At 39.8% G+C, this 27,700-nt stretch overlaps 1 protein-coding gene across 1 annotated transcript in view; it reads right to left on the reverse strand.

Annotated features, from left to right (window-relative positions):
* LOC124258347 overlaps positions 1 to 27,700 on the reverse strand; it is a 44,356-nt gene that overhangs the window by 15,876 nt on the left and 780 nt on the right. The window contains exons 2-8 of the mRNA XM_046692436.1: positions 23,555 to 23,640; positions 21,831 to 21,947; positions 19,558 to 19,791; positions 19,082 to 19,202; positions 3,857 to 3,967; positions 1,250 to 2,632; positions 302 to 1,005 (exon numbers count right to left, since the gene is read on the reverse strand). Coding sequence (XP_046548392.1) covers positions 302 to 1,005; positions 1,250 to 2,632; positions 3,857 to 3,967; positions 19,082 to 19,202; positions 19,558 to 19,791; positions 21,831 to 21,947; positions 23,555 to 23,640 — 2,756 coding nt within the window. The remainder of the gene's footprint in view (positions 1 to 301; positions 1,006 to 1,249; positions 2,633 to 3,856; positions 3,968 to 19,081; positions 19,203 to 19,557; positions 19,792 to 21,830; positions 21,948 to 23,554; positions 23,641 to 27,700) is intronic.

Consider the following 27,700-nt stretch of genomic DNA (forward strand, 5'->3'; position numbering starts at 1 on the left):
AAACTCACTCACTCACTCATTACATATACTGTACTCACAGTACTATACATTATCACCAATATATAATACTGCTTAATAACATTGGCCTATAAATAATCTGAATTACCACACAGGTACACTTGCAACAAGCATGGGATACTAGGGCACTAGAGGTTGAAAGCATGAACAATGATCCATGCCACTCCATTAGTACACTTGCAACAAGCATGGGGTACTTGAGACACATTCTGTACCGTAATCTACACTGGGATTATCTCACAAAATCAAAAGACGTACCAACGATGCAGCTATACATACATACCTGTGTTGCCAGGTTAGATGGACTTTTTCGGATAAAGTCACTACCAAGGATGAGGACGTCATTGACGAACTTGATGTCATCATACAGTGCAACATTGTCAATGTCACCTGTTGCGTCCAGACTTGCCATGGCCATCTTTAAGTCGTTGAGGACGTCAGTGAGTGACATGACATGACACATGGCGTACAGCCAGTGGAAGTTACAGGCAACAGTGCCGTGGAATGTGGTGAGGTCGCCACACTTGACCAGGTGGTAGGGCAGTTCCTGCAGCTTCCTCACATTGTACACATTCTCATACTCCAGGGGCTGTGCTGGAACTTGTCGCATGGCATTGGGGTACCAGCCTGTCTTGATTTTATAGAGTTCAAGAGGCTTCTCCATGTCACTCCATTTCCCAGAGAAATACTCCGCCAGTGAAGTGTGAAACGTCTGCTGCGTAGATGCAGGCAAATATCTCTGAAGTGCAACTTCTGAGAACTGACGATGGTACCAGTTTACTACCACCTTGTTGCCAGACTGACGTTCTGTCAGGTACTCTGAAATGTCACTGCGGATCCGTTTCCATAACAAAGGTGGCAGCCGTATTATGTTTGGGTCAGGGGGGAGGTGATAGAGATATGTATCCTGAAGGACATCGTCATCCAGAGAAAGCAAGTCCTCCATCTCTGTGTCTCCCAGCCCTTGACGAGCAGCACACAAGTATCCTAGAATACAGGGTCACACTTTACACACACATTGACATTACAGGTATTAGAGTACAAAAGAATATGTCATTGTTTGTCAAATTTAAATTATTATCATTGTTGAATCTTTTCATATCTGATAACATATCCAAATTGCAAACAGATGAAGATATAAACCCATAATGTAAACTTACATATCTGTTCTGAACTTGTTGTAAATGTAAAATAGATAAGTACCTAGATAAAATAAAATGTTTTAACTCACCAAATGCTTTGGTGGTGATTACAAAGCCATGTGATCGCTCCATCTTGTCAAAGAGTGTATTGATGGCTGCCCTCACGGTGTTGCCAACCTGGATGTCAGACAACGGGGTGAAGGACTTCCAGGTGATAGCTTCATCCACAATCAGCTTCAGGAACAGGGGCTGGCGGCATTCGGCAAAGTGCTCCATTAGGAAATTTTTCTGAAGTCTCGTCAAACAACGCCCTTTTCTGCTGCACTGGGCTGACACCATCTTTTCCCCAGCTTCTTCTGAGAAAACGGAGAGCTGCACGTACTGTTGTGTAAAGGGCAGGTGCTGTTGGATGTTGTCTAGACAGTTGTTGACCTTTGGCATCATGGACACCAAGATGTGGACATATGGTGGGGTCTTTGTGGGCAGCCAGTTGACGGTGTGAGCATGATCTGAAGGCAGGAGCTGATCCACTGAGTCAAAGATGATGACAAGTGGTTTACTGGAAGTGTTGACCCTCCACAGAAGTGCACTGAAGTAGGAGAGTAGATACTGGAAGTCTGTGGTTATGTCAATACCAGAGCCTTTCGGGACACTGAAAATAGTCCAGATTTGTCTGCAGATGCTGACAAGAACTTCTCGTATTGAGCTAGACTGAGGAGATGTTCCAAGGTACCGCACAATCAGCACTGATTTAGGAAACCAGGAACTAGAAAGTTTAGCAATTTGTGCCATGAGTGCTGTCTTCCCACTTCCTGATTCCCCGTGGATTATCACTGGTCTCTTGAATGACTTCACAGCGGGAAGCTGAATCTGTTCGAGCTGAGGGTTCTTGGACGGATCTGAATCATAGTCATCAAAAGTATCACCCAAATGGTATTTAACTCCCCTGGAGTCAAGAAAATCCTTCATTTGGTGTGAATGTTTATCCCTACCATCTTCTTCCTCCTCCTCCTCTTCCACTTCCTCCTCCTCCACTTCCTCTTCAGTAACATCCACAGATGGTGACTCATCTTCATGCATGTCCTCAGATATGTTTACAACCTTGTTCAGTTTTTCCTGAATGTCTTTGAGCTCCTCTTCTCTACCAAAAAATATTTCACTCTTCTTGACACTGAAATGCAGATGATGGAGAACCTCTGAGTAAAGATCATCATTGGTATATGATGACTGTTTGTCCAGGCTGGCATCAATCATCTTCTCCATGCTGCTCTGGAAGGTGGCACACAGAGTCTGTAGGTAGACTAGATGCTTTGGGTCTTGGGGGTCAACACAGTTGTCTGTCCACTCGATGTTATACTCATGCATCTGACTCGAGGCCAAAGCATCGGGTATCTTCTTTAGGGTTAACTTCTCCCGACGATCCTTGGCCTTCATGTCAACTTTGCCCTCATTATCTACATCGATGAATCTCCCTGTAAAGGTAACATGTGAATATTTTAACACACCATGATGATTTACTGTGTCCCTGCCTTAACACTGTTCATATCAACCAGACAATTATTGTGTCCCTGCCTTAACACTGTTCATATCAACCAGACAATTATTGTGTCCCTGCCTTAACACTGTTCATATCAACCAGACAATTATTGTGTCCCTGCCTTAACACTGTTCATATCAACCAGACAATAATTGTGTCCCCCCCCTTCACACTGTTCATATCAACCGAAATTATTGTGTCCCTGCCTTAACACTATTCATATCAACCAGACAATTATTGTGTCCCTGCCTTAACACTGTTCATATCAACCAGACAATTATTGTGTCCCTGCCTTAACACTGTTCATATCAACCGAAATTATTGTGCTTTGCCTTAACACTGTTCATATCAACCAGACAATTATTGTGTCCCTGCCTTAACACTCTTCATATCAACCAGACAATTATTGTGTCCCTGCCTTAACACTGTTCATATCAACCTGACAATTATTGTGTCCCTGCCTTAACACTGCCATATCAACCAGACAATTATTGTGTCCTGCCTTGTTCATATCAACCAGACAATTATTGTGCTTTGCCTTAACACTGTTCATATCAACCAGACAATGCCCTGCCTTAACACTCTTCATATCAACCAGACAATTATTGTGTCCCTGCCTTAACACTGTTCATATCAACATTGTGTCCCTGCCTTAACACTCTTCATATCAACCAGACAATTATTGTGTCCCTGCCTTAACACTGTTCATATCAACCGAAATTATTGTGTCCCTGCCTTAACACTCTTCATATCAACCAGACAATTATTGTGTCCCTGCCTTAACACTGTTCATATCAACCAGACAATTATTGTGTCCCTGCCTTAACACTCTTCATATCAACCAGACAATTATTGTGTCCCTGCCTTAACACTGTTCATATCAACCAGACAATTATTGTGTCCCTGCCTTAACACTCTTCATATCAACCAGACAATTATTGTGTCCCTGCCTTAACACTGTTCATATCAACCAGAAATTATTGTGTCCCTGCCTTAACACTACTTATACCAACCAGACAGGCAGGTCATTTCAAGCTGATTCAGGGATTCATTTGTTTTCTTTTCCTCTTGATAAAAATATTTCAGTTAATATTTTGTATGTCAATAACAAAGTTCTGAAACATCATGTTGTGACTTGAGGCACTGTTTGAAGACCTACATGCCAGAGGGTGCTGTGTGTTGATGTTGTTGAGAACTCGATGGAACACAAGAGCTCTGTTGTCTGTCTCTGCTGCTTCGAGAATACCGCCACATATCTCACTCTCGGTCACTGAAATAACATGCCAATACAGTACCTGTCATAAAGTATTCGTCCATACAGTACCTAACATAAAGTATTCATCAATACAGTACCTTACACAAAGTATCTGTCCATATTAGTGTTGGGAATTGGTTGAAATCTCACAATTGATGATTGGTTCGATACCAACGACCAATCATCGAAACAAATTGGTTAAAGCGTCATTTTTTAGATTTTCCTATTCAGGTTGTAGTTGCAGATAAGTATAAAGAAAAAACATTTGGTTCTCTGTTGTTGTTTTTTGTTTTATTTAGAAACTGCACAAATTACATTTGCAAATTTCACATCCAGTGGAAAATGATTCAGTTCCAGTGTAACATAAACTTCCCAGATTCTTCAAGAAATATTCAGTCATGACTTTTCAGAAAGTGAAGTGAGTTTTCTAAGAATTAAACACGTTTCCCGGCCCTGACAATGTCCTAGATATGTTCCATCATCAAGTATTTCAAACTCTATTACAGCGGTTCCAAAATTGTTTGTGTTCGATTATGAGAAAATATGATCGATTGCTTGGTCGTTTGGTCACTGCGACCAATCTTCCATTATTTCAATTAATAGGAACACCAGTAGTCCATCTAGTACCTGAAAGAAAGTACCTGTCCATACAGTACCTGATATAAAACATTGTCGATACAGTACTCAACATAAAGTATCTGTCCATACGGTACCTGATATAAAGTACCGGTCCATACAGTACCTGACATAGAGTACCTGTCCATACAGTACCTGATATAAAACATTGTCCATACAGTACTCAACATAAACTATCTGTCCATACAGTACCTGATATAAAACATTGTCCATACAGTACCTGATATAAAACATTGTCCATACAGTACCTGATATAAAACATTGTCCATACAGTACCTGATATAAAGATAGGCCATACAGTACCTGTTATAAAACATTGTCCATACAGTACCTGATATAAAACATTGTCCAAACAGTACCTGATATAAAACATTGTCCATACAGTACCTGTTATAAAACATTGTCCATACTGTACCTGATATAAAACATTGTCCATACAGTACCTGACATTAAGTACCTGTCCATACAGTACCTGATATAAAACATTGTCCATACAGTACCTGACATTAAGTATCTGTTCATACAGTACCTGATATAAAGTACCTGTCCATACAGAACCTGATATAAAACATTGTCCATACAGTACCTGATATAAAGTACCTGTACATACAGTACCTGATATAAAACATTGTCCATACAGTACTCAACATAAAGTATCTGTTCATACAGTACCTGATATAAAACATTGTCCATACAGTACCTGACATAAAGTACCTGTCCATACAGTACCTGACATAAAACATTGTCCATACAGTACTCAACATAAAGTATCTGTCCATACAGTACCTGATATAAAACATTGTCCATACAGTACCTGATATAAAGTACCTGTCCATACAGTACCTGATATAAAACATTGTCCATACAGTACCTGATATAAAACATTGTCCATACAGTACTCAACATAAACTATCTGTCCATACAGTACCTGATATAAAACATTGTCCATAATAAAATTGTCCATACAGTACCTGATATAAAACATTGTCCATACAATACCTGTCCATACAGTACCTGATATAAAACATTGTCCATACAGTACCTGACATAAAGTATCTGTTCATACAGTACCTGATATAAAACATTGTCCATACAGTACCTGATATAAAACATTGTCCACACAGTACTTAACATAAAGTATCTGTTCATACAGTACCTGACACAAAGTACCTGTCCATACAGTACCTGACATAAAGTACCTGTCCCTACCCTGTCCATACAAGTACCTGACCCTGCCCATACAGTACCTGATATAAAGCATTGTCCATACAGTACTTCATGTAAAGTATCTGTCCATACAGTACCTGACATAATCTATCTGTCCACAAAGTACCTGACATAAGTATTCATCCATACAGTACTTCACATAAAGTATCTGTCCATACAGTACCCTGACATAAAATCTGTACATACAGTACTTCACATAAAGTATCTGTCATACAGAACCTGACATAAAAATATCTGTCCACACAGTACTTCTGGCTTAGCCAGGCTATTTCTTTCCCAACCTTGTTTTCATTTTTATGTTCGTCTTGAAAAAGTCAGAAATGAAAACAAGACATAGCTATTCATGTGAACATATTGATAAGATATTCATGTTGATGTCAAGTTCCATTAACAATTTACAGTTCATCTTCATATATAACATGTACATGGTTCACATTTTGTTTTGTCAAATCATGTTTGACCCAACATAATTCCCTAATTCCAAATTATTAAAAATAATTTAATATTACAAAATGTATCTTTACTTTATTATATATCATATCATTACTTTTGTTTTATATTATCAATTACGTATTTTTATATTTCCATAATTTACTTATCCCCACTTATTCCAAATTGGCTTATCTCAAAATCATTACTATATTTGAAACTTTAACTAAATACCCAGTATTTACTTGGATGCCCATATCCATTCAAAATTTTATTCCCTCATTCATGGCTTTAAATATGGCATCCACGTCGGCAACATCAACTTAACAGTTGGAAGTAGACGTAAACATCAAGACAACAACAACAACACAACACAATATCTACATCAAATGCTGTATCATCTATCATTCAACTATATTGCCTTATTCTATATTCAAAAGACAAGGTTTGATAACAGGTAAACTTGGCCCATGGATATCTGAAATATATTTCATTCACCCAAAGTGATTATGGATTAGTAAACAAGTTTATGTGAATAATGTTCCATTACATTTATACATAAATACAACAAATATTAGATAATAAACAGCATGATAACAGAGCAAGCAACCTGTGTATATTGCATCTTATAATTACTTACCCATCAAACGTGCAACTGAATGTTTACATCTTTTTGTGACATGATTTGGACAGATGAGGAACTAATGCAATGTGTCATCATAGGAATGGTGGTTTGATGTTTATAATAACTTGTTCTCCCCCTTGTGATAGGGGAAGAGGTAGCCTAACTAGGCCAGAATCTCCCCCTTTTCATATAAAACAGGGAGGAAAGTTTGGCCTAGGGGGAGAAACTTTAGCCTAGCCCAAACCTTTCCCTGGGGAAACAATATCTTAAAGTACTGTTGGAAATAGAAAACAACTGTTTTTAGGCTGTTACTCTGTATTCCTAAAATATGCACAATTGCAAATAGCATATGTCGCAATTTACCCACATTGGCCTGGGCGTTCAGTGGGATGCGTAATACGATATCAAGAAAAACATGTTTACTCGTAAATTGGGACGAAACTTAGAAAAAATATGAATAGCTGCTGCAAACAATAGATCAGACTATAGTTGGCAATTAGGTCACTCAGCCAGGTATAACAACGGACCCTGGACTCACTTGGCATGAAATGCATGTGCTGTGCACAGGCACAAGGGATCATCTCAAACATATTTTATGCTTTTTCATGTGTATCGAATATGTCTCTATTGATTATCTTATCTTATAGTTTTATATCTGATATCTCTATCCCCCAGCCCGACCCCAACCACCGTCTCCAACACCCATCCTGGTTTTGCTTTTGAGACGACCCCTCCTACCTGTTTCTTTTTATAGTGATAGTGAGACTCAATGGTAGCTACATCCTTAATAGTTTCAGTATTAAAGTTGTAATATTTTATGTCAGCTATCATTTATAATGAAGCTAAGTCTAATTTCAAAATGGGCATTTAAAAAGTGTCATTTGTAGTACAATATCATCGCACATTAATCTGCATAAAGTCATGGTCTGTTCTAAATAAGTCGCATTGGACTTAGAAAAAGACCGCATGGCTCATTTCTGCACTAATCTCTCCTAAGTAAAGTCCTTCTTTTACGTTTCCTATCTCCCTACCGCTGATACTGTAGTTAGGCCGAATTTAGTTTAACAGATATTTCACACTTTCATATATTAACTACATAAATTGTAGATATAAATGTGAAAAAACAGTGTTTTTCTATTTCCGACAGTACTTTAGGACAAAACCTCCCCAGGGAAAGTTTGGCCTAGGCCAGATTCTCCCCGGGGAAAGTTTAGACCGGGGAAGAAATGGCCTGCTACACCGGGCTAGGAAGTCTTAAAAGTTACTAGCCCGAATGAAAATTTACTAGCCAAACTAGATAAAGATACAAAACTCTCAAAAGTAGCTAATTCAGGACCAGATGATTCAGCACAAATTTCAGGTTTATAACTACTAGTATTCAAATAGTGACATTCCAGTTAAGCACTCTGTCATACTCAATCAGACTCAAGTCTGACCAATCACAACACGTCTTAGAAACGGGCTACTGAGCTAGTGGTTATTTCGAATGCTGGTCCATACAGTACCTGACATAATGTATCTGTCCATACACTATTTCACATAAAGTATCTGTCCATACAGTACTTGACATAATGCATCTGTCGATACCGTACTTAACATAATGTATCTGTCCATACAGTACTTCACATAAAATACCTGTCCATACAGTACCTGACATAATGTATCTGTCGATACAGTACTTAACATAAAGTATCTGCCAATACAGTACTTCACATAAAATACCTGTCCATACAGTACCTGACATAATGTATCTGTCCATACAGTACCTGACATAAAGTATCTGTCCATACAGTACTTAACATAAAGTATCTGTCCATACAGTACCTGACATAAAATACCTGTCCATACAGTACCTGACATAATGTATCTGTCAATACAGTACCTGACATAATGTATCTGTCAATACAGTACTTCTCATAAAGTATCTGTCCACACAGTACCTGCCATAAAGTATCTGTCCATACACTACCTGAAATAAAGTACCTGTCCATACAGTACCAGCCATAAAGTATCTGTCCATACAGTACCTGATATAAAGAACCTGTCCCTACAGTACCTGACATAAAGTACCTGCCCCTACAGTACCTGACATAAAGTATCTGCCCATACAGTACCAGCCATAAAGTACCTGTCCATACAGTACCTGACATAAAGTATCTGTCCATACAGCGCCTGACATAAAGTACCTGTCCATACAGTACCAGCCATAAAGTATCTGTATATACAGTACTTCTCATAAAGTATCTGTCCACACAGTACCTGCCATAAAGTATCTGTCCATACAGTACCAGCCATAAAGTATCTGTACATACAGTACTTCTCATAAAGTATCTGTCCATACAGTACCTGATATAAAACATTGTCCATACAGTACCTGATATAAACTACCTGTCCATACAGTACCTGATATAAAACATTGTCCATACAGTACCTGATATAAAACATTGTCAATACAGTACTCAACATAAACTATCTGTCCATACAGTACCTGATATAAAACATTGTCCATACAGTACTTGATATAAAACATTGTCCATACAGTACCTGATATAAAACATTGTCCATACAGTACCTGACATTAAGTACCTGTCCATACAGTACCTGATATAAAACATTGTCCATACAGTACCTGACATAAAGTATCTGTTCATACAGTACCTGATATAAAACATTGTCCATACAGTACCTGATATAAAACATTGTCCACACAGTACTTAACATAAAGTATCTGTTCATACAGTACCTGACACAAAGTACCTGTCCTTACAGTACCTGACATAAAGTACCTGTCCATACAGTACCTGACATAAAGTATCTGCCCATACAGTACCTGATATAAAGCATTGTCCATACAGTACTTCATGTAAAGTATCTGTCCATACAGTACCTGACATAATCTATCTGTCCACAAAGTACCTGACATAAGTATTCATCCATACAGTACTTCACATAAAGTATCTGTCCATACAGTACCTGACATAAAGTATCTGTACATACAGTACTTCACATAAAGTATCTGTCCATACAGAACCTGACATAAAATATCTGTCCACACAGTACTTCTGGCTTAGCTAGGCTATTTATTCCCCAACCTTGTTTTCATGTTTATGTTCGTCTTGAAAAAGTCAGAAATGAAAACAAGACATAGCTATTCATGTGAACATATTGATAAGATATTCATGTTGATGTCAAGTTCCATTAACAATTTACAGGTCATCTTCATATATAACATGTACATGGTTCACATTTTGTTTTGTCAAATCATGTTTGACCCAACACAATTCCCTAATTCCAAATTATTAAAAATAATTTAATATTACAAAATGTATCTTTACTTTATTATATATCATATCATTACTTTTGTTTTATATTATCAATTACGTATTTTTATATTTCCATAATTTACTTATCCCCACTTATTCCAAATTGGCTTATCTCAAAATCATTACTATATTTGAAACTTTAACTAAATACCCAGTATTTACTTGGATGCCCATATCCATTCAAAATTTTATTCCCTCATTCATGGCTTTTAAATATGGCATCCACGTCGGCAACATCAACTTAACAGTTGGAAGTAGGCGTAAAACATCAAGACAACAACAACAACACAACACAATATCTACATCAAATGCTGTATCATCTATCATTCAACTATATTGCCTTATTCTATATTCAAAAGACAAGGTTTGATAACAGGTAAACTTGGCCCATGGATATCTGAAATATATTTCATTCACCCAAAGTGATTATGGATTAGTAAACAAGCTTATGTGAATAATGTTCCATTACATTTATACATAAATACAACAAATATTAGATAATAAACAGCATGATAACAGAGCAAGCAACCTGTGTATATTGCATCTTATAATTACTTACCCATCAAACGTGCAACTGAATGTTTACATCTTTTTGTGACATGATTTGGACAGATGAGGAACTAATGCAATGTGTCATCATAGGAATGGTGGTTTGATGTTTATAATAACTTGTTCTCCCCCTTGTGATAGGGGAAGAGGTAGCCTAACTAGGCCAGAATCTCCCCCTTTTCATATAAAACAGGGAGGAAAGTTTGGCCTAGGGGGAGAAACTTTAGCCTAGCCCAAACTTTCCCTGGGGAAATAATATCTTAAAGTACTGTTGGAAATAGAAAACAACTGTTTTTAGGCTGTTACTCTGTATCCCTAAAATATGCACAATTGCAAATAGCATATGTCGCAATAACCCACATCGGCCTAGGCATTCAGTGGGATGTGTAATAGTATATCAAGAAAAACATGTTTACTCGTAAATTGGGACGAAACTTAGAAAAAATATGAATAGCTGCTGCAAACAATAGATCAGACTATAGTTGGCAATTAGGTCACTCAGCCAGGTATAACAACGGACCCTGGACTCACTTGGCATGAAATGCATGTGCTGTGCACAGGCACAAGGGATCATCTCAAACATATTTTATGCTTTTTCATGTGTATCGAATATGTCTCTATTGATTATCTTATCTTATAGTTTTATAGCTGATATCTCTATCCCCCAGCCCGACCCCAACCACCGTCTCCAACACCCATCCTGGTTTTGCTTTTGAGACGACCCCTCCTACCTGTTTCTTTTTATAGTGATAGTGAGACTCAATGGTAGCTACATCCTTAATAGTTTCAGTATTAAAGTTGTAATATTTTATGTCAACTATCGTTTATAATGAAGCTAAGTCTAATTTCAAAATGGGCATTTAAAAAGTGTCATTTGTAGTACAATATCATCGCATATTAATCTGCATAAAGTCATGGTCTGTTCTAAATAAGTCGCACTGGACTTAGAAAAAGACCGCATGGCTCATTTCTGCACTAATCTCTCCTAAGTAAAGTCCTTCTTTTACGTTTCCTATCTCCTACCGCTGATACTGTAGTTAGGCGAATTTAGTTTAACAGATATTTCACACTTTCATATATTAACTACATAAATTGTAGATATAAATGTGAAAAAACAGTGTTTTTCTATTTCCGACAGTACTTTAGGACAAAACCTCCCCAGGGAAAGTTTGGCCTAGGCCAGATTCTCCCCGGGGAAAGTTTAGACCGGGGAAGAAATGGCCTGCTACACCGGGCTAGGAAGTCTTAAAAGTTACTAGCCCGAATGAAAATTTACTAGCCAAACTAGATAAAGATACAAAACTCTCAAAAGTAGCTAATTATTACTTTTTCATAAAGTTCAAAGTTAAACATCAGCGTTACAAATTGTCAGGACCAGATGATTCAGCACAAATTTCAGGTTTATAACTACTAGTATTCAAATAGTGACATTCCAGTTAAGCACTCTGTCATACTCAATCAGACTCAAGTCTGACCAATCTCAACACGTCTTAGAAACGGGCTACTGAGCTAGTGGTTATTTCGAATGCTGGTCCATACAGTACCTGACATAATGTATCTGTCCATACACTATTTCACATAAAGTATCTGTCCATACAGTACTTGACATAATGCATCTGTCGATACCGTACTTAACATAATGTATCTGTCCATACAGTACTTCACATAAAATACCTGTCCATACAGTACCTGACATAATGTATCTGTCGATACAGTACTTAACATAAAGTATCTGCCAATACAGTACTTCACATAAAATACCTGTCCATACAGTACCTGACATAATGTATCTGTCAATACAGTACCTGACATAATGTATCTGTCCATACAGTACTTAACATAAAGTATCTGTCAATACAGTACTTCACATAAAATACCTGTCCATACAGTACCTGACATAATGTATCTGTCAATACAGTACCTGACATAATGTATCTGTCAATACAGTACTTCTCATAAAGTATCTGTCCACACAGTACCTGCCATAAAGTATCTGTCCATACACTACCTGAAATAAAGTACCTGTCCATACAGTACCAGCCATAAAGTATCTGTCCATACAGTACCTGATATAAAGAACCTGTCCCTACAGTACCTGACATAAAGTACCTGCCCCTACAGTACCTGACATAAAGTATCTGCCCATACAGTACCAGCCATAAAGTACCTGTCCATACAGTACCTGACATAAAGTATCTGTCCATACAGCGCCTGACATAAAGTACCTGTCCATACAGTACCAGCCATAAAGTATCTGTATATACAGTACTTCTCATAAAGTATCTGTCCACACAGTACCTGCCATAAAGTATCTGTCCATACAGTACCAGCCATAAAGTATCTGTACATACAGTACTTCTCATAAAGTATCTGTCCATACAGTACTTGACATAAAGTATATGCCCATACAGTACCAGCCATAAAGTACCTGTCCATACAGTACCTGCCATAAAGTATCTGTCCACACAGTACCTGCCATAAAGTATCTGTCCATACAGTACCAGCCATAAAGTATCTGCCCACACAGTACCAGCCATAAAGTATCTGTACATACAGTACTTCTCATAAAGTATCTGTCCATACAGTACCTGCCATAAAGTATCTGTCCACACAGTACCTGCCATAAAGTATCTGTCCACACAGTACCTGCCATAAAGTATCTGTCCATACAGTACCAGCCATAAAGTATCTGCCCACACAGTACCAGCCATAAAGTATCTGTACATACAGTACTTCTCATAAAGTATCTGTCCATACAGTACCTGAAATAAAGTACCTGTCCATACAGTACCTGAAATAAAGTACCTGTCCATACAGTACCTGCCATAAAGTATCTGTCCATACAGTGCCTGAAATAAAGTACCTGTCCATACAGTACCTGCCATAAAGTATCTGTCCATACACTACTTCGCATAAATTACCTGTCCATACAGTACCTGATATAAAGTACCTGTCCCTACAGTACCTGACATAAAGTACCTGCCCCTACAGTACCTGACATAATGTATCTGTCCATACAGTACTTGACATAATGCATCTGTCGATACAGTACTTAACATAATGAATCTGTCCATACAGTACTTCACATAAAATACCTGTCCATACAGTACCTGACATAAAGTATGTGTCCATACCGTACCTGACATAATGTATCTGTCCATACAGTACTTAACATAAAGTATCTGTCAATACAGTACTTCACATAAAATACCTGTCCATACAGTACCTGACATAATGTATCTGCCAATACAGTACCTGACATAATGTATCTGTCCATACAGTACTTAACATAAAGTATCTGTCAATACAGTACTTCACATAAAATACCTGTCCATACAGTACCTGACATAATGTATCTGTCAATACAGTACCTGACATAATGTATCTGTCCATACAGTATGTGTCATAAAGTATCTGTCCATACAATACTTCACATAAAATACCTGTCCATTCAGTACCTGACATAAAGTACCTGTCCATACAGTACCTGACATAAAGTATCTGCCCACACAGTACCAGCCATAAAGTATCTGTACATACAGAACTTCTCATAAAGTATCTGTCCACACAGTACCTGCCATAAAGTATCTGTCCATACACTACCTGAAATAAAGTACCTGTACATACAGTACCAGCCATAAAGTATCTGTCCATACAGTACCTGATATAAACAACCTGTCTCTACAGTACCTGACATAAAGTACCTGCCCCTACAGTACCTGACATAAAGTATCTGCCCATACAGTACCAGCCATAAAGTACCTGTCCATACAGTACCTGACATAAAGTATCTGTTCATACAGTGCCTGACATAAAGTACCTGTCCATACAGTATCAGCCATAAAGTATCTGTATATACAGTACTTCTCATAAAGTATCTGTCCACACAGTACCTGCCATAAAGTATGTGTCCATACAGTACTAGCCATAAAGTATCTGTACATACAGTACTTCTCATAAAGTATCTGTCAATACAGTACCTGACATAAAGTATCTGCCCATACAGTACCAGCCATAAAGTACCTGTGCATACAGTACCTGACATAAAGTATCTGTCCACACAGTACCTGCCATAAAGTATCTGTCCATACAGTACCAGCCATAAAGTATCTGTACATACAGTACTTCTCATAAAGTATCTGTCCACACAGTACCTGCCATAAAGTATCTGTCCATACAGTGCCTGAAATAAAGTACCTGTCCATACAGTACCTGCCATAAAGTATCTGTCCATACACTACTTCTCATAAATTACCTGTCCATACAGTACCTGATATAAAGTACCTGTCCCTACAGTACCTGACATAAAGTACCTGCCCCTACAGTACCTGACATAAAGTACCTGTCCCTACAGTACCTGACATAAAGTATCTGTATATACAGTACTTCTCATAAAGTACCTGTCCACACAGTACCTGCCATAAAGTATCTGTCCATACAGTACTTTTCATAAAGAACCTGTCCATACAGTACCTGACATAAAGTATCTGTCCATACAGTACCTGACATAAAGTACCTGTCCAAACAGTACCTGACATAAAGCATCTGTCCATACAGTACCTGACATACAGTACCTGCCATAAAGTATCTGTCCATACACTACTTCTCATAAAGTACCGGTCCATACAGTACCTGACATAAAGTATCTGTCTATACACTACTTCTCATAAGGTATCTGTCTATACAGTACCTGACATAAAGTACCTGTCCCTACAGTACCTGACATAAAGTACCTGTCCATACAGTACCTGACATAAAGTATCTGTCCATACACTACTTCTCATAAAGTATCTGTCCAAACAGTACCTGACATAGAGTGCCTGTCCATACAGGACCTGAGAAAAAGTACCTGTCCCTACAGTACCTGACATAAAGTACCTGTCTCTACAGTACCTGACATAAAGTATCTGTCTATACAGTACCTCACATAAAGTACCTGCCCATACAGTAACCTGCCATAAAGTATTTGTCCATACTCTACCTCTCATAAAGTACCTGTCCAAACAGTACCTGACATAAAGTACCTGTCCATACAGTACCTGACATAAAGCACCTGCCCCTACAGTACCTGACATAAAGTACCTGTCACTACAGTGCTTCACATAAAGTACCTGGGCAAACAGTACCTGACATAATGTATCTGTCCATACAGTACCTGACATAATAGTATCTGTCCATAGAGTACCTGATACAAAGCATTGTCCATACAGTGCTTCACATAAAGTATCTATCCATACAGTACTTCACATAAAGTATCTATCAATACAGTACCTGACATAATAGTATCTGTCCATAGAGTACCTGATACAAAGCATTGTCCATACAGTGCTTCACATAAAGTATTCATACTTACAGTACCTGACATAATGTATCTGACCATACAGTACCTGACATAAAGAATCTGCCCGTACAGTACCTGATATAAAGCATTGTCCATACAGTACTTCATGTAAAGTATCTGTCCATACAGTACCTGGCATAATTTATCTCTCCATACAGTACCTGACATAAAGTATTCATACTTACAGTACCTAACATAAAATACCTGTCCATACAGTACCTGACATAAAGTATCTGCCCGTACAGTACCTGATATAAAGCATTGTCCATACAGTACTTCATGTAAAGTATCTGTCCATACAGTACCTGGCATAATCTATCTCTCCATACAGTACCTGACATTAAGTATTCATACTTACAGTACCTAACATAAAATACCTGTCCATACAGTACCTGACATAAAGTATCTGCCCATACAGTACCTGATATAAAGCATTGTCCATACAGTACTTCATGTAAAGTATCTGTCCATACAGTACCTGGCATAATCTATCTCTCTCCATACAGTACCTGACATAAAGTATTCATACTTACAGTACCTAACATAAAATACCTGTCCATACAGTACCTGACATAAAGTATCTGTCCATACCGCACCTGCCATAAAGTATCTCTCCATACACTACTTGACATAAATATTCATACATACAGTACCTGACATGAAGTATCTGCCCATACAGTACCTGACATAATGTATCTGTCCATACAGTACTTGACTTAAGCATTCATCCATACAGTACCTGACACAAAGTACCTGCCCATACAGTACCTGACATAAAGTATCTCTCCATACACTACTTGACATAAATATTCATACATACAGTACCTGACATGAAGTATCTGCCCATACAGTACCTGGCATAAAGTATCTGCCCATACAGTACCTGAAATAAAGTACCTGTCCATACAGTACCTGACATAAAGTATCTGTCCATACACTACTTCTCATAAATTACCTGTCCATACAGTACCTGATATAAAGTACCTGTCCCTACAGTACCTGACATAAAGTACCTGCCCTACAGTACCTGACATAAAGTACCTGTCCCTACAGTACCTGACATAAAGTATCTGTATATACAGTACTTCTCATAAAGTACCTGTCCACACAGTACCTGCCATAAAGTATCTGTCCATACAGTACTTTTCATAAAGAACCTGTCCATACAGTACCTGACATAGAGTATCTGTCCATACAGTACCTGACATAAAGTACCTGTCCAAACAGTACCTGACATAAAGCATCTGTCCATACAGTACCTGACATACAGTACCTGCCATAAAGTATCTGTCCATACACTACTTCTCATAAAGTACCAGGTCCATACAGTACCTGACATAAAGTATCTGTCTATACACTACTTCTCATAAGGTATCTGTCTATACAGTACCTGACATAAAGTATCTGTCTATACAGTACCTGACATAAAGTACCTGTCCATACAGTACCTGACATAAAGTACCTGTCCATACAGTACCTGACATAAAGCACCTGTCCCTACAGTACCTGACATAAAGTACCTGTCACTACAGTGCTTCACATAAAGTACCTGGGCAAACAGTACCTGACATAATGTATCTGTCCATACAGTACCTGACATAATAGTATCTGTCCATAGAGTACCTGATACAAAGCATTGTCCATACAGTGCTTCACATAAAGTATCTATCCATACAGTACTTCACATAAAGTATCTATCAATACAGTACCTGACATAATAGTATCTGTCCATAGAGTACCTGATACAAAGCATTGTCCATACAGTGCTTCACATAAAGTATTCATACTTACAGTACCTGACATAATGTATCTGACCATACAGTACCTGACATAAAGAATCTGCCCGTACAGTACCTGATATAAAGCATTGTCCATACAGTACTTCATGTAAAGTATCTGTCCATACAGTACCTGGCATAATTTATCTCTCCATACAGTACCTGACATAAAGTATTCATACTTACAGTACCTAACATAAAATACCTGTCCATACAGTACCTGACATAAAGTATCTGCCCGTACAGTACCTGATATAAAGCATTGTCCATACAGTACTTCATGTAAAGTATCTGTCCATACAGTACCTGGCATAATCTATCTCTCCATACAGTACCTGACATTAAGTATTCATACTTACAGTACCTAACATAAAATACCTGTCCATACAGTACCTGACATAAAGTATCTGCCCATACAGTACCTGATATAAAGCATTGTCCATACAGTACTTCATGTAAAGTATCTGTCCATACAGTACCTGGCATAATCTATCTCTCTCCATACAGTACCTGACATAAAGTATTCATACTTACAGTACCTAACATAAAATACCTGTCCATACAGTACCTGACATAAAGTATCTGTCCATACCGCACCTGACATAAAGTATCTCTCCATACACTACTTGACATAAATATTCATACATACAGTACCTGACATGAAGTATCTGCCCATACAGTACCTGACATAATGTATCTGTCCATACAGTACTTGACTTAAGCATTCATCCATACAGTACCTGACACAAAGTACCTGCCCATACAGTACCTGACATAAAGTATCTGTCCATACAGTACCTGACATAAAGTATCTCTCCATACACTACTTGACATAAATATGTACCTGACATAAAGTATCTGACCATACAGTACCTGACATAAGGTATCTGCCCATTCAGTACCTAGCATAATCTATCTGTCCATACAGTACCTGACATGAAGTATCTGTCCGTACAGTACCTGACATAATGTATCTGACCATACAGTACCTGGCATAATCTATCTGTCCATACAGTACCTGACATATCGTATTCATACTTACAGTACCTAACATGAAGTATCTGCCCATACAGTACCTGACATAAAGTATCTGCCCGTACAGTACCTGGCATAATTTATCTGTCCATACAGTACCTGACATATAGTATTCATACTTACAGTACCTGACATGAAGTATCTGCCCATACAGTACCTGACATAAAGTATCTGCCGATACAGTACCTGACATAAAGTATCTGTCATATGCTTGCTGGTCAAGGTGTCCGGTCAGGTGAGCCTCCTGTGCCAGATCATGGTAAAGTGACAGTAGTGTGCTCTGAACTTCTCTCCATCTCTTCTGGTCCTGACAGGAAAACACTTGTTTATGTTTCCAAACTAATAACATGACATGGCCATTTTGATAACCCTGTAGCTCTCCATTCCAGTCATCTGAAGATCTCCATTTCCAAAACTGTGCCAAGTCAGTTTCATTTTCCAGACTATGACATTACAAACAATCAGTAGATATAGAATGTTGTTAGTTATACAAGATGGTGGGGAAATTATGAACAATAAATCTTAACCTTATCAGCTTAGTTTCAATGGTCAAGCTCTTATTATCAAACGTATGTATCAAGTAAATCAATGTGGTATATCCTTGCAATCGGACAGAATATCACAGCTAGTTATGTAAAAATGGAATTCATGTCAAGGTTTACTTTTTCTTGAAGATGCTGATTGGCTGGATCTCGGTCATTGTAATGAGGTAGAAGGTTTGTGATTGGCTGTATCTGGTAAACTGGCGGTTCAGCATTGTTGTCAAGCAGATACCATTTATCCAGGAGGTAAATGTCTTTACCCATAGCCATTGCAACACGATGAAAAACTCTGAAATCAGTGACAGGCACTGTGGCTGGTAGAGGACAACTGCCATATCTATCACCGAGGAACACCTGGAACACAACATCACACATCAAACAACACCTGGAACACAATATCACACACCATGCAACACCTGGAACACAACACCACACATCATCCAACACCTGGAACACAACACCACACATCAAACAACACCTGAGACACAACACCACACATCAAACAACACCTGGAACACAACATCACACATCAAACAACACCTGGAACACAACATCACACATCATGCAACACCTGGAACACAACACAACACATCATTCAACACCTGGAACACAACACAACACATCATGCAACACCTGGAACACAACATCACACATCAAGCACACCTGAGACACAACACCACACATCAAACAACACCTGGAACACAACATCACACATCAAACAACACCTGGAACACAACATCACACATCAAATAACACCTGGAACACAACATCACACATCAAACAACACCTGGAACACAACATCACACATCAAACAACACCTGGAACACAACATCACACATCAAACAACACCTGGAACACAACATCACACATCAAACAACACCTGGAACACAACATCACACATCAAACAACACCTGGAACACAACACCACACATCAAACAACACCTGGAACACAACATCACACATCAAACAACACCTGGAACACAACATCACACATCAAACAACACCTGGAACACAACATCACACATCATGCAACACCTGGAACACAACATCACACATCAAACAACACCTGGAACACAACATCACACATCAAACAACACCTGGAACACAACATCACACATCAAACAACACCTGGAACACAACATCACACATCAAACAACACCTGGAACACAACACCACACATCAAACAACACCTGGAACACCTGCAACATCACACATCAAACAACACCTGGAACACAACACACACACATCTGAACACAACACCGCACCCATCAAACAACACCTGAACACAACATCATCACATCAAACAACACCTGGAACACAACACCACACATCAAACAACACCTGGAACACAACATCACACATCAAACAACACCTGGAACACAACATCACACATCAAACAACACCTGAACACACAACATCACACATCAAACAACACCTGGAACACAACATCACACATCAAACAACACCTGGAACACAACATCACACATCAAACAACACCTGAGACACAACACCACACATCAAACAACACCTGGAACACAACATCACACATCAAACAACACCTGGAACACAACATCACACATCAAACAACACCTGGAACACAACATCACACATCAAACAACACCTGGAACACAACATCACGCATCAAACAACACCTGGAACACAACATCATCACACATCAAACAACACCTGGAACACAACACCACACATCAAACAACACCTGGAACACAACATCACACATCAAACAACACCTGGCAACATCACACAACACCCTGGACACACATCACATACAACACCTGGAACACAACATCACACATCATGCAACACCTGGAACACAACATCACACATCAAACAACACCTGGAACACAACATCACATCATGCAAACACCTGGCAACACAACACCACACATGCAAACATACCTGGAACACAACATCCGCATCAAACAACACCTGGAACACAACACCACATCATCAAACAACACCTGGAACACAACATCACACATCAAACAACACCTGGAACACAACACCACACATCAAACAACACCTGGAACACAACATCACACATCAAGCACACCTGAAACACAACACCACACATCAAACAACACCTGGAACACAACATCACACATCACCTGCCACCTTGCATCATCAAACAACACCTGGAACACAACACCACACATCAAACACATCGCACATCACAGCACTGGAACAACACAACATCAAACACACATTAAACATCACACCTGGAACACAACATCACACATCAAACAACACCTGGAACACAACACCTGGAACACATCATCACACCAAACAACACCTGGAACACAACATCACATATCAAACAACACCTGAGACACAAGACAAGAAAGTTTAGAGTTTCAATACAGGTATTTAGTTACCACAAAATTTGGGCCCATGGAGATCTGTTGGCAATTGTTGACCTCCCTCAGGCACAGCTCTGTTGTCATTTGGTCCACGGATGTTTCTTCCCTCACACCCCAGCGCATGTCAACCACCTTCAACAAGATTACAGTTCAACATTCAGTCAGTGTTACCATGTACCCACTTTACATTCAGTGTTACCATGTCCCCACTTTACATTCAGTCAGTGTTACCATGTCCCCACTTTACATTCAGTAAGTGTTACCATGTCCTCACTTTACATTCAGTCAGTGTTACCATGTCCCCACTTTGCATTCAGTCAGTGTTACCATGTCCCCACTTTACATTCAGTCAGTGTTACCATGTCCCCACTTTACATTCAGTGTTACCATGTCCCCACTTTACATTCAGTCAGTGTTACCATGTCCTAACTTTACATTCAGTGTTACCACGTCCCCACTTTACATTCAGTGTTACCATGTCCCCACTTTACATTCAGTGTTACCATGTCCTCACTTTACATTCAGTCAGTGTTACCATGTCCTAACTTTACATTAAGTCAGTGTTACCATGTCCCCACTTTACATTCAGTGTTACCATGTCCTCACTTTACATTCAGTAAGTGTTACCATGTCCTAACTTTACATTAAGTCAGTGTTACCATGTCCCCACTTTACATTCAGTGTTACCATGTCCCCACTTTACATTCAGTAAGTGTTACCATGTCCTCACTTTACATTCAGTCAGTGTTACAATGTCCCCACTTTACATTCAGTCAGTGTTACCATGTCCCCACTTTACATTCAGTCAGTGTTACCATGTCCCTCACTTTACATTCTGTCATGTTACCATGTCCCCAGCCGTTCAGTTGTTACCATGTCATTCCAGTGTTACCATGTCCCACTTTACATTCCAGTGTTATGTTCCCCTATTTTTACATTCAGTCAGTGTTACAATGTCCCCACTTTACATTCAGTCCAGTGTTCCATATCCCCACTTTTACATTCAGTCAGTGTTACCATGTCCTTTACATTCAGTAATGTCCCTCATTTACCTTATGTCCCTCACTTTACATTCAGTCAGTGTTACCATGTCCCCATTTACATTCAATCAGTGTTACCATGTCCTCACTTTACATTCAGTCAGGTGTTACCCGTGCTCCTCACTTCCTACATTCAGTCAGTGTTTCCATGTCCTCACTTTTTACATTCAGTCAGTGTTACCATGGCCTCACTTTACATTCAGTCAGTGTTACCATGTTCCCCACTTTCAGTGTTACAGCTCTGCAGTCAGTGTTCCGTGGCCTCACTCTCCATTCACAGCTAGTGTTACCATGTTACCTAAACCCCCTTCCCTCCCTCAACCCCTCACCTCACATCTAGACATTAATCCTCACCCTAAACCCCTCCCCTAGCCTGTGTGCCCCACCTCACCTAAACCCCTCCTCCCTCTGACCCCCACCTCACATTCCCCACCCTGTGTTCCCTCACCCTAAGCCCCCTCCCTCTGTCCCTGCCCCACCTCACATTCCCCACCCTATGTTCCCTCACCTAAACCCCTCACCCTCCTCTGCCCCACCTCATATTCCCCACCCTACGCCCTTCCCTCCCTCCTCCTCTCCCTCCCTTCCCTCCTCCCTCCCTCTCCCACCCTTCACTATCCTCCCTGTCCAGCCCCTTCCTCTCCTCCCTGTCCGCCCTTCCTCCTCTCTCTCACCCCCGACTCCCTCAGTCTGTGCTACCTGGAAGTCTAGTCCTCGGGCCAGACAGTAGTCCCTGAGCCGGGGCACTGACTCCTTCATCAACATGTTCCTCTCCATCGTCATATCTACAACACACAATGTCATCACTTGAGTCCACAAGTCATTTGAAGCCCATTATTCTGTAGAAGGGGAACATCCACATCCATTGACATTTACTAGTTTAGTCAACTGGCACACATCTGAAATATGCCATACATCAAGTGTCAAACCCAAGACCTGCTAAAGAATTCTGAACCACCTGTTTCTCCCAAAGTGTCATGACAGCTCATATTGTCCATGTTGTGAACCTGAGCCTGTTGTATGGTCAGAAAATGGTCAGAAAAAATACTGGGAATCTATATGGCACTAATTCCATTCTTGACTAATTTACATTCAAATCTATTGGATGAAACTGGCATGGAGAAATATATCTGACTAAAGTTATGTGGCAGTGTTGTGTATATGTGAACTTTGCACATTTTGCATATTACCATATATGGTATTGAAATAATATATTCACCTGTAACTGTGTTGCCATGAATATGACAGATCTGTGTCCCATTTGTCAAAGCAATCTTAGTACTAAGATGATCATAAATCTTTACTGATCTTACTTTAGCATAGATTTATGACCAGAGTAGCCCAAAGACTGCTTTGTTGAACAAGTCCCTCCACAGCTTCTCAGTTTGAACTTTTATTAAGTGTTTAGCATGTTGGTTGCTTTGTTCAGGTCAGCTTATGCCTGATTGGCCTTGTTCAATGTGTGGACCTAGCATTCAGCAAGCACCTGCTAACAAGCCACCACACCTTGACTGACCATCACCACCATTTGCATGGGGTTTAGTTTTGTCAGAGCAAGTATCATTACAGGTTAGAAATATATTTCATATGCTTTGATATTACTTAGTTTTCTATATGTGTGGTAGGTTATATTGTTACAGTGTTTTAATATTTGTCTCAATAGTCAATACATATTGTCATAATTATATCACCATTGAAATGTTTTTAACTGGGCCAATAACTTTGGAAATAAGCAAGGATAATGTATATGTATATATTTATATATTTACTCCAACTTCTATATGCCTCTCAAAAAGGTAACTTTGGAAATAGTTTAGGGCATTCAGTAATTCCAGGCACTACAAACAGCAAGTATTAGATCTTGTCACCACTGAGGGAATCCAGTTGAAGCCCAAGTGTCACCTACAGGGTTGTATTTAGGTGTAGGACTTATATTATGTATACCATACAAATACATATTATGCATGATAATGCATGTTTACTGAGGTGTGGTGTGGTGCATGGTGGGGCAGGGTGGGACGTGGTGTATGGAGGGACAGGGTGGGACGTGGTGTGGTGTATGGAGGGGCAGGATGGGACAGGTGGGGCGTGGTGTATGGAGGGACAATTTGGAACTTTGTGTGGTGTATGGAGGGGCAGGGTGGGACAGGGTGGGGCGTGGTGTATGGAGGGACAGGATGGGGCGTGGTGTGATGGTGTATGGAGAGGGCAGGGGCGGGATGGGTGTGTGGTGTATGGAGGGCAGGGTGGGATGTGGTGTGGTGTATGGAGGGGCAGGGTGGTGTGGTGTATGGAGGGCAGGGTGGGACGTGGTGTGGTGCATGGTGGGGCAGGGTGGGGAGGTGGTGTGTATGGAGGGACAGGGTGGGAATGATGGTGTGGTGTATGGAGGGGCATGGAGGGGCAGGGTGGGGCGTGGTGTGGTGTATGGAGGGGGCTGGGTGGGGCGTGGTGTGGTGCATGGTGGGGCAGGGTGGGAAGTGGTGTATGGAGGGACAGGGTGGGGCGTGGTGTGGTGTATGGAGGGGCAGGGTGGGACAGGGCAGGGTGGTGCGTGGTGTATGGAGGGACAGGGTGGGCGGGCGTGGTGTGGTGTATGGAGGGCAGGCAGGAGTGGGACAGGAGTGGGGCGTGGTGTATGGAGGGACAGGATGGGGCGTGGTGTGTGTGGTGTATGGAGGGGCAGAGGCGGGATGGGTGTGGTGTATGGAGAGGGGCAGGGGTGGGGCAGGGTGGGGCGTGGTGTGGTGTATGGAGGGGCAGGGTGGGGCGTGGTGTGGTGCATGGTGGGGCAGGGTGGGAAGTGGTGTGGTGCATGGTGGGGCAGGGTGGGGCGTGGTGTGGTGTATGGAGAGGGCAAGGCGGGGCGGGGCAGGGCGGGGCAGGGCGGGATGGGTGTGGTGTGGTGTGGTGTGGTGTATGGAGGGGCAGGGTAGGACGTGGTGTGGTGTATGGAGGGGCAGGGCGGGATGGGTGTGGTGGTGTGGTGGGTGTGTGCACATGCTTTAGTTACTGTAACTAACATCCCTGAACACATGTGTAACTACACAATGTCTGTCATATATTTTCCCCTACTGTCACTTATGTGTAGTATGAATGAGATTTTGTGTGTGTTATATTGAAAACTCAGAGATCCATGTTATTTATTGTAATACTCAAAGAAACCTGTTTCATCAATTAACTAATCTGTGCAAATACAATAACATGATATACATCTACATTACACTGTCAACATTGTAATATATAGAGACCTGTTTGCTCTGGAGGTTTCTTCCTCTGTAGCAGGCACTTTGAAATATTGATTTTATTAAAGAACAAAAGTTCTATCTATTACAATAATGTCATGCAAGTAATGATCTGAAAGCATGTATAGATGACTGCATGTAATATATAATGTATCTTTACATATCTGTAGACATGTACATGTATATATATTTTGATTTGCTTTGGTTGTTGTTTAACGCCACACTCAGCAATATTCCAGCTATATGGCACAGGTCTGTAAATAATCAAGTCTGGACCAAACAATCGGGTAAGAGTTCCTCCCATTCCCCCATCCCAAATAATATGTATATATATTAGGGGTGTCACGATACACCCATCTCACGATACGATACGTATCACGATTTTAAGGTCACGATACGATACGTATCGCGATACATAATTTTCGCGCCTTTTCATAGCATTACCTTACCGGCAACGTACGCGCTTGCTGATTGGTCCACCAAAATACTGAAGCCAATCACAAAAGCTGTTAGTTTCCAACCTATTTTTTAAGTAAAGCTAGCTACATCTATTTATCGGAGCGGTCTCGTATAATTTTACTATCAAGACTTTGAAGGAGATGGATATAGCATAAAAATTTGAATCGATAAAGTTTTAAAATAGGAATCGATACACGCAAGCATGTATCGCGTATTGTATCGTCAGTAAAAATGTATCGATGCATCGATACATTACCGTATCGCGACACCCCTAATATATATATTAAATATATACTAAAATTATTAACAAAACCTAAGACAACAATTACTAGAGAACTCACAAAAATAACTAAAAGCCCAAATATCAATTACAATATATAGGGTCGAACCACTTTGCGTTACCTCAGTTACTCTACAGAAGGAAAAAATGGGGGGACGGAAGGAAATCTTTCTCCCTATCCTGTTAGTCGTCTCTTAAGACAAACATGGGTTGCTGGAGACCAATTCTAACCTGGATCTTCATGGGTCTATATATTTCGAAGTAGATATATATTTTCAAGTACAAGTATGATTTAGGGCATTTGTTCTGACTTCTGTTACAAGACATCCTTGTTACACCATTACCTACATGACCTGCACCAGCAAGTTACAGCTGCTGAAGCTGTGCGATCAGCTGGTTTTACTCACTGGAGCTGCAAGTGGTGAACTGATTATTCATGTATGGATATTTCTTTTGTGTTCTCAGGAAGTTTGGGTGAAAGGTATGTTTGAATTTTTTCACTCCATGGCTCCAACAAAATATAATTTCTTGCCATTGAAATATGTTTGAAAATTGCTTGACATTGTACAGACTTTCAAGTGTGTGTGAGAGAGTTGAATATAAAGCTATGTGTGTATTCAGTGATTAAGAACATTTATTTTTTTTTTTTTTCACATTAATAGCAGCTGCATTGTTTCATGTTTGTCATAAGCCCAAGAACTAGTGGGACTTTTAATAATAAATATTGCAATGTCAGAAAGAAGTATATTGCTGAGGTCAGTGGATAAGTAGATGGAACGGTTACTTAAACCACAACCATGTCACAGGTATTTAACATGCATATTATATTTCAAAATGATATTTATTCATTTCAAATGTTCA

The sequence above is a fragment of the Haliotis rubra genome, unplaced genomic scaffold (assembly GCF_003918875.1).
Source record: "Haliotis rubra isolate DU_JTF1 unplaced genomic scaffold, ASM391887v1 Scf69, whole genome shotgun sequence".
NCBI classification, from domain to species: domain Eukaryota; kingdom Metazoa; phylum Mollusca; class Gastropoda; order Lepetellida; family Haliotidae; genus Haliotis; species Haliotis rubra.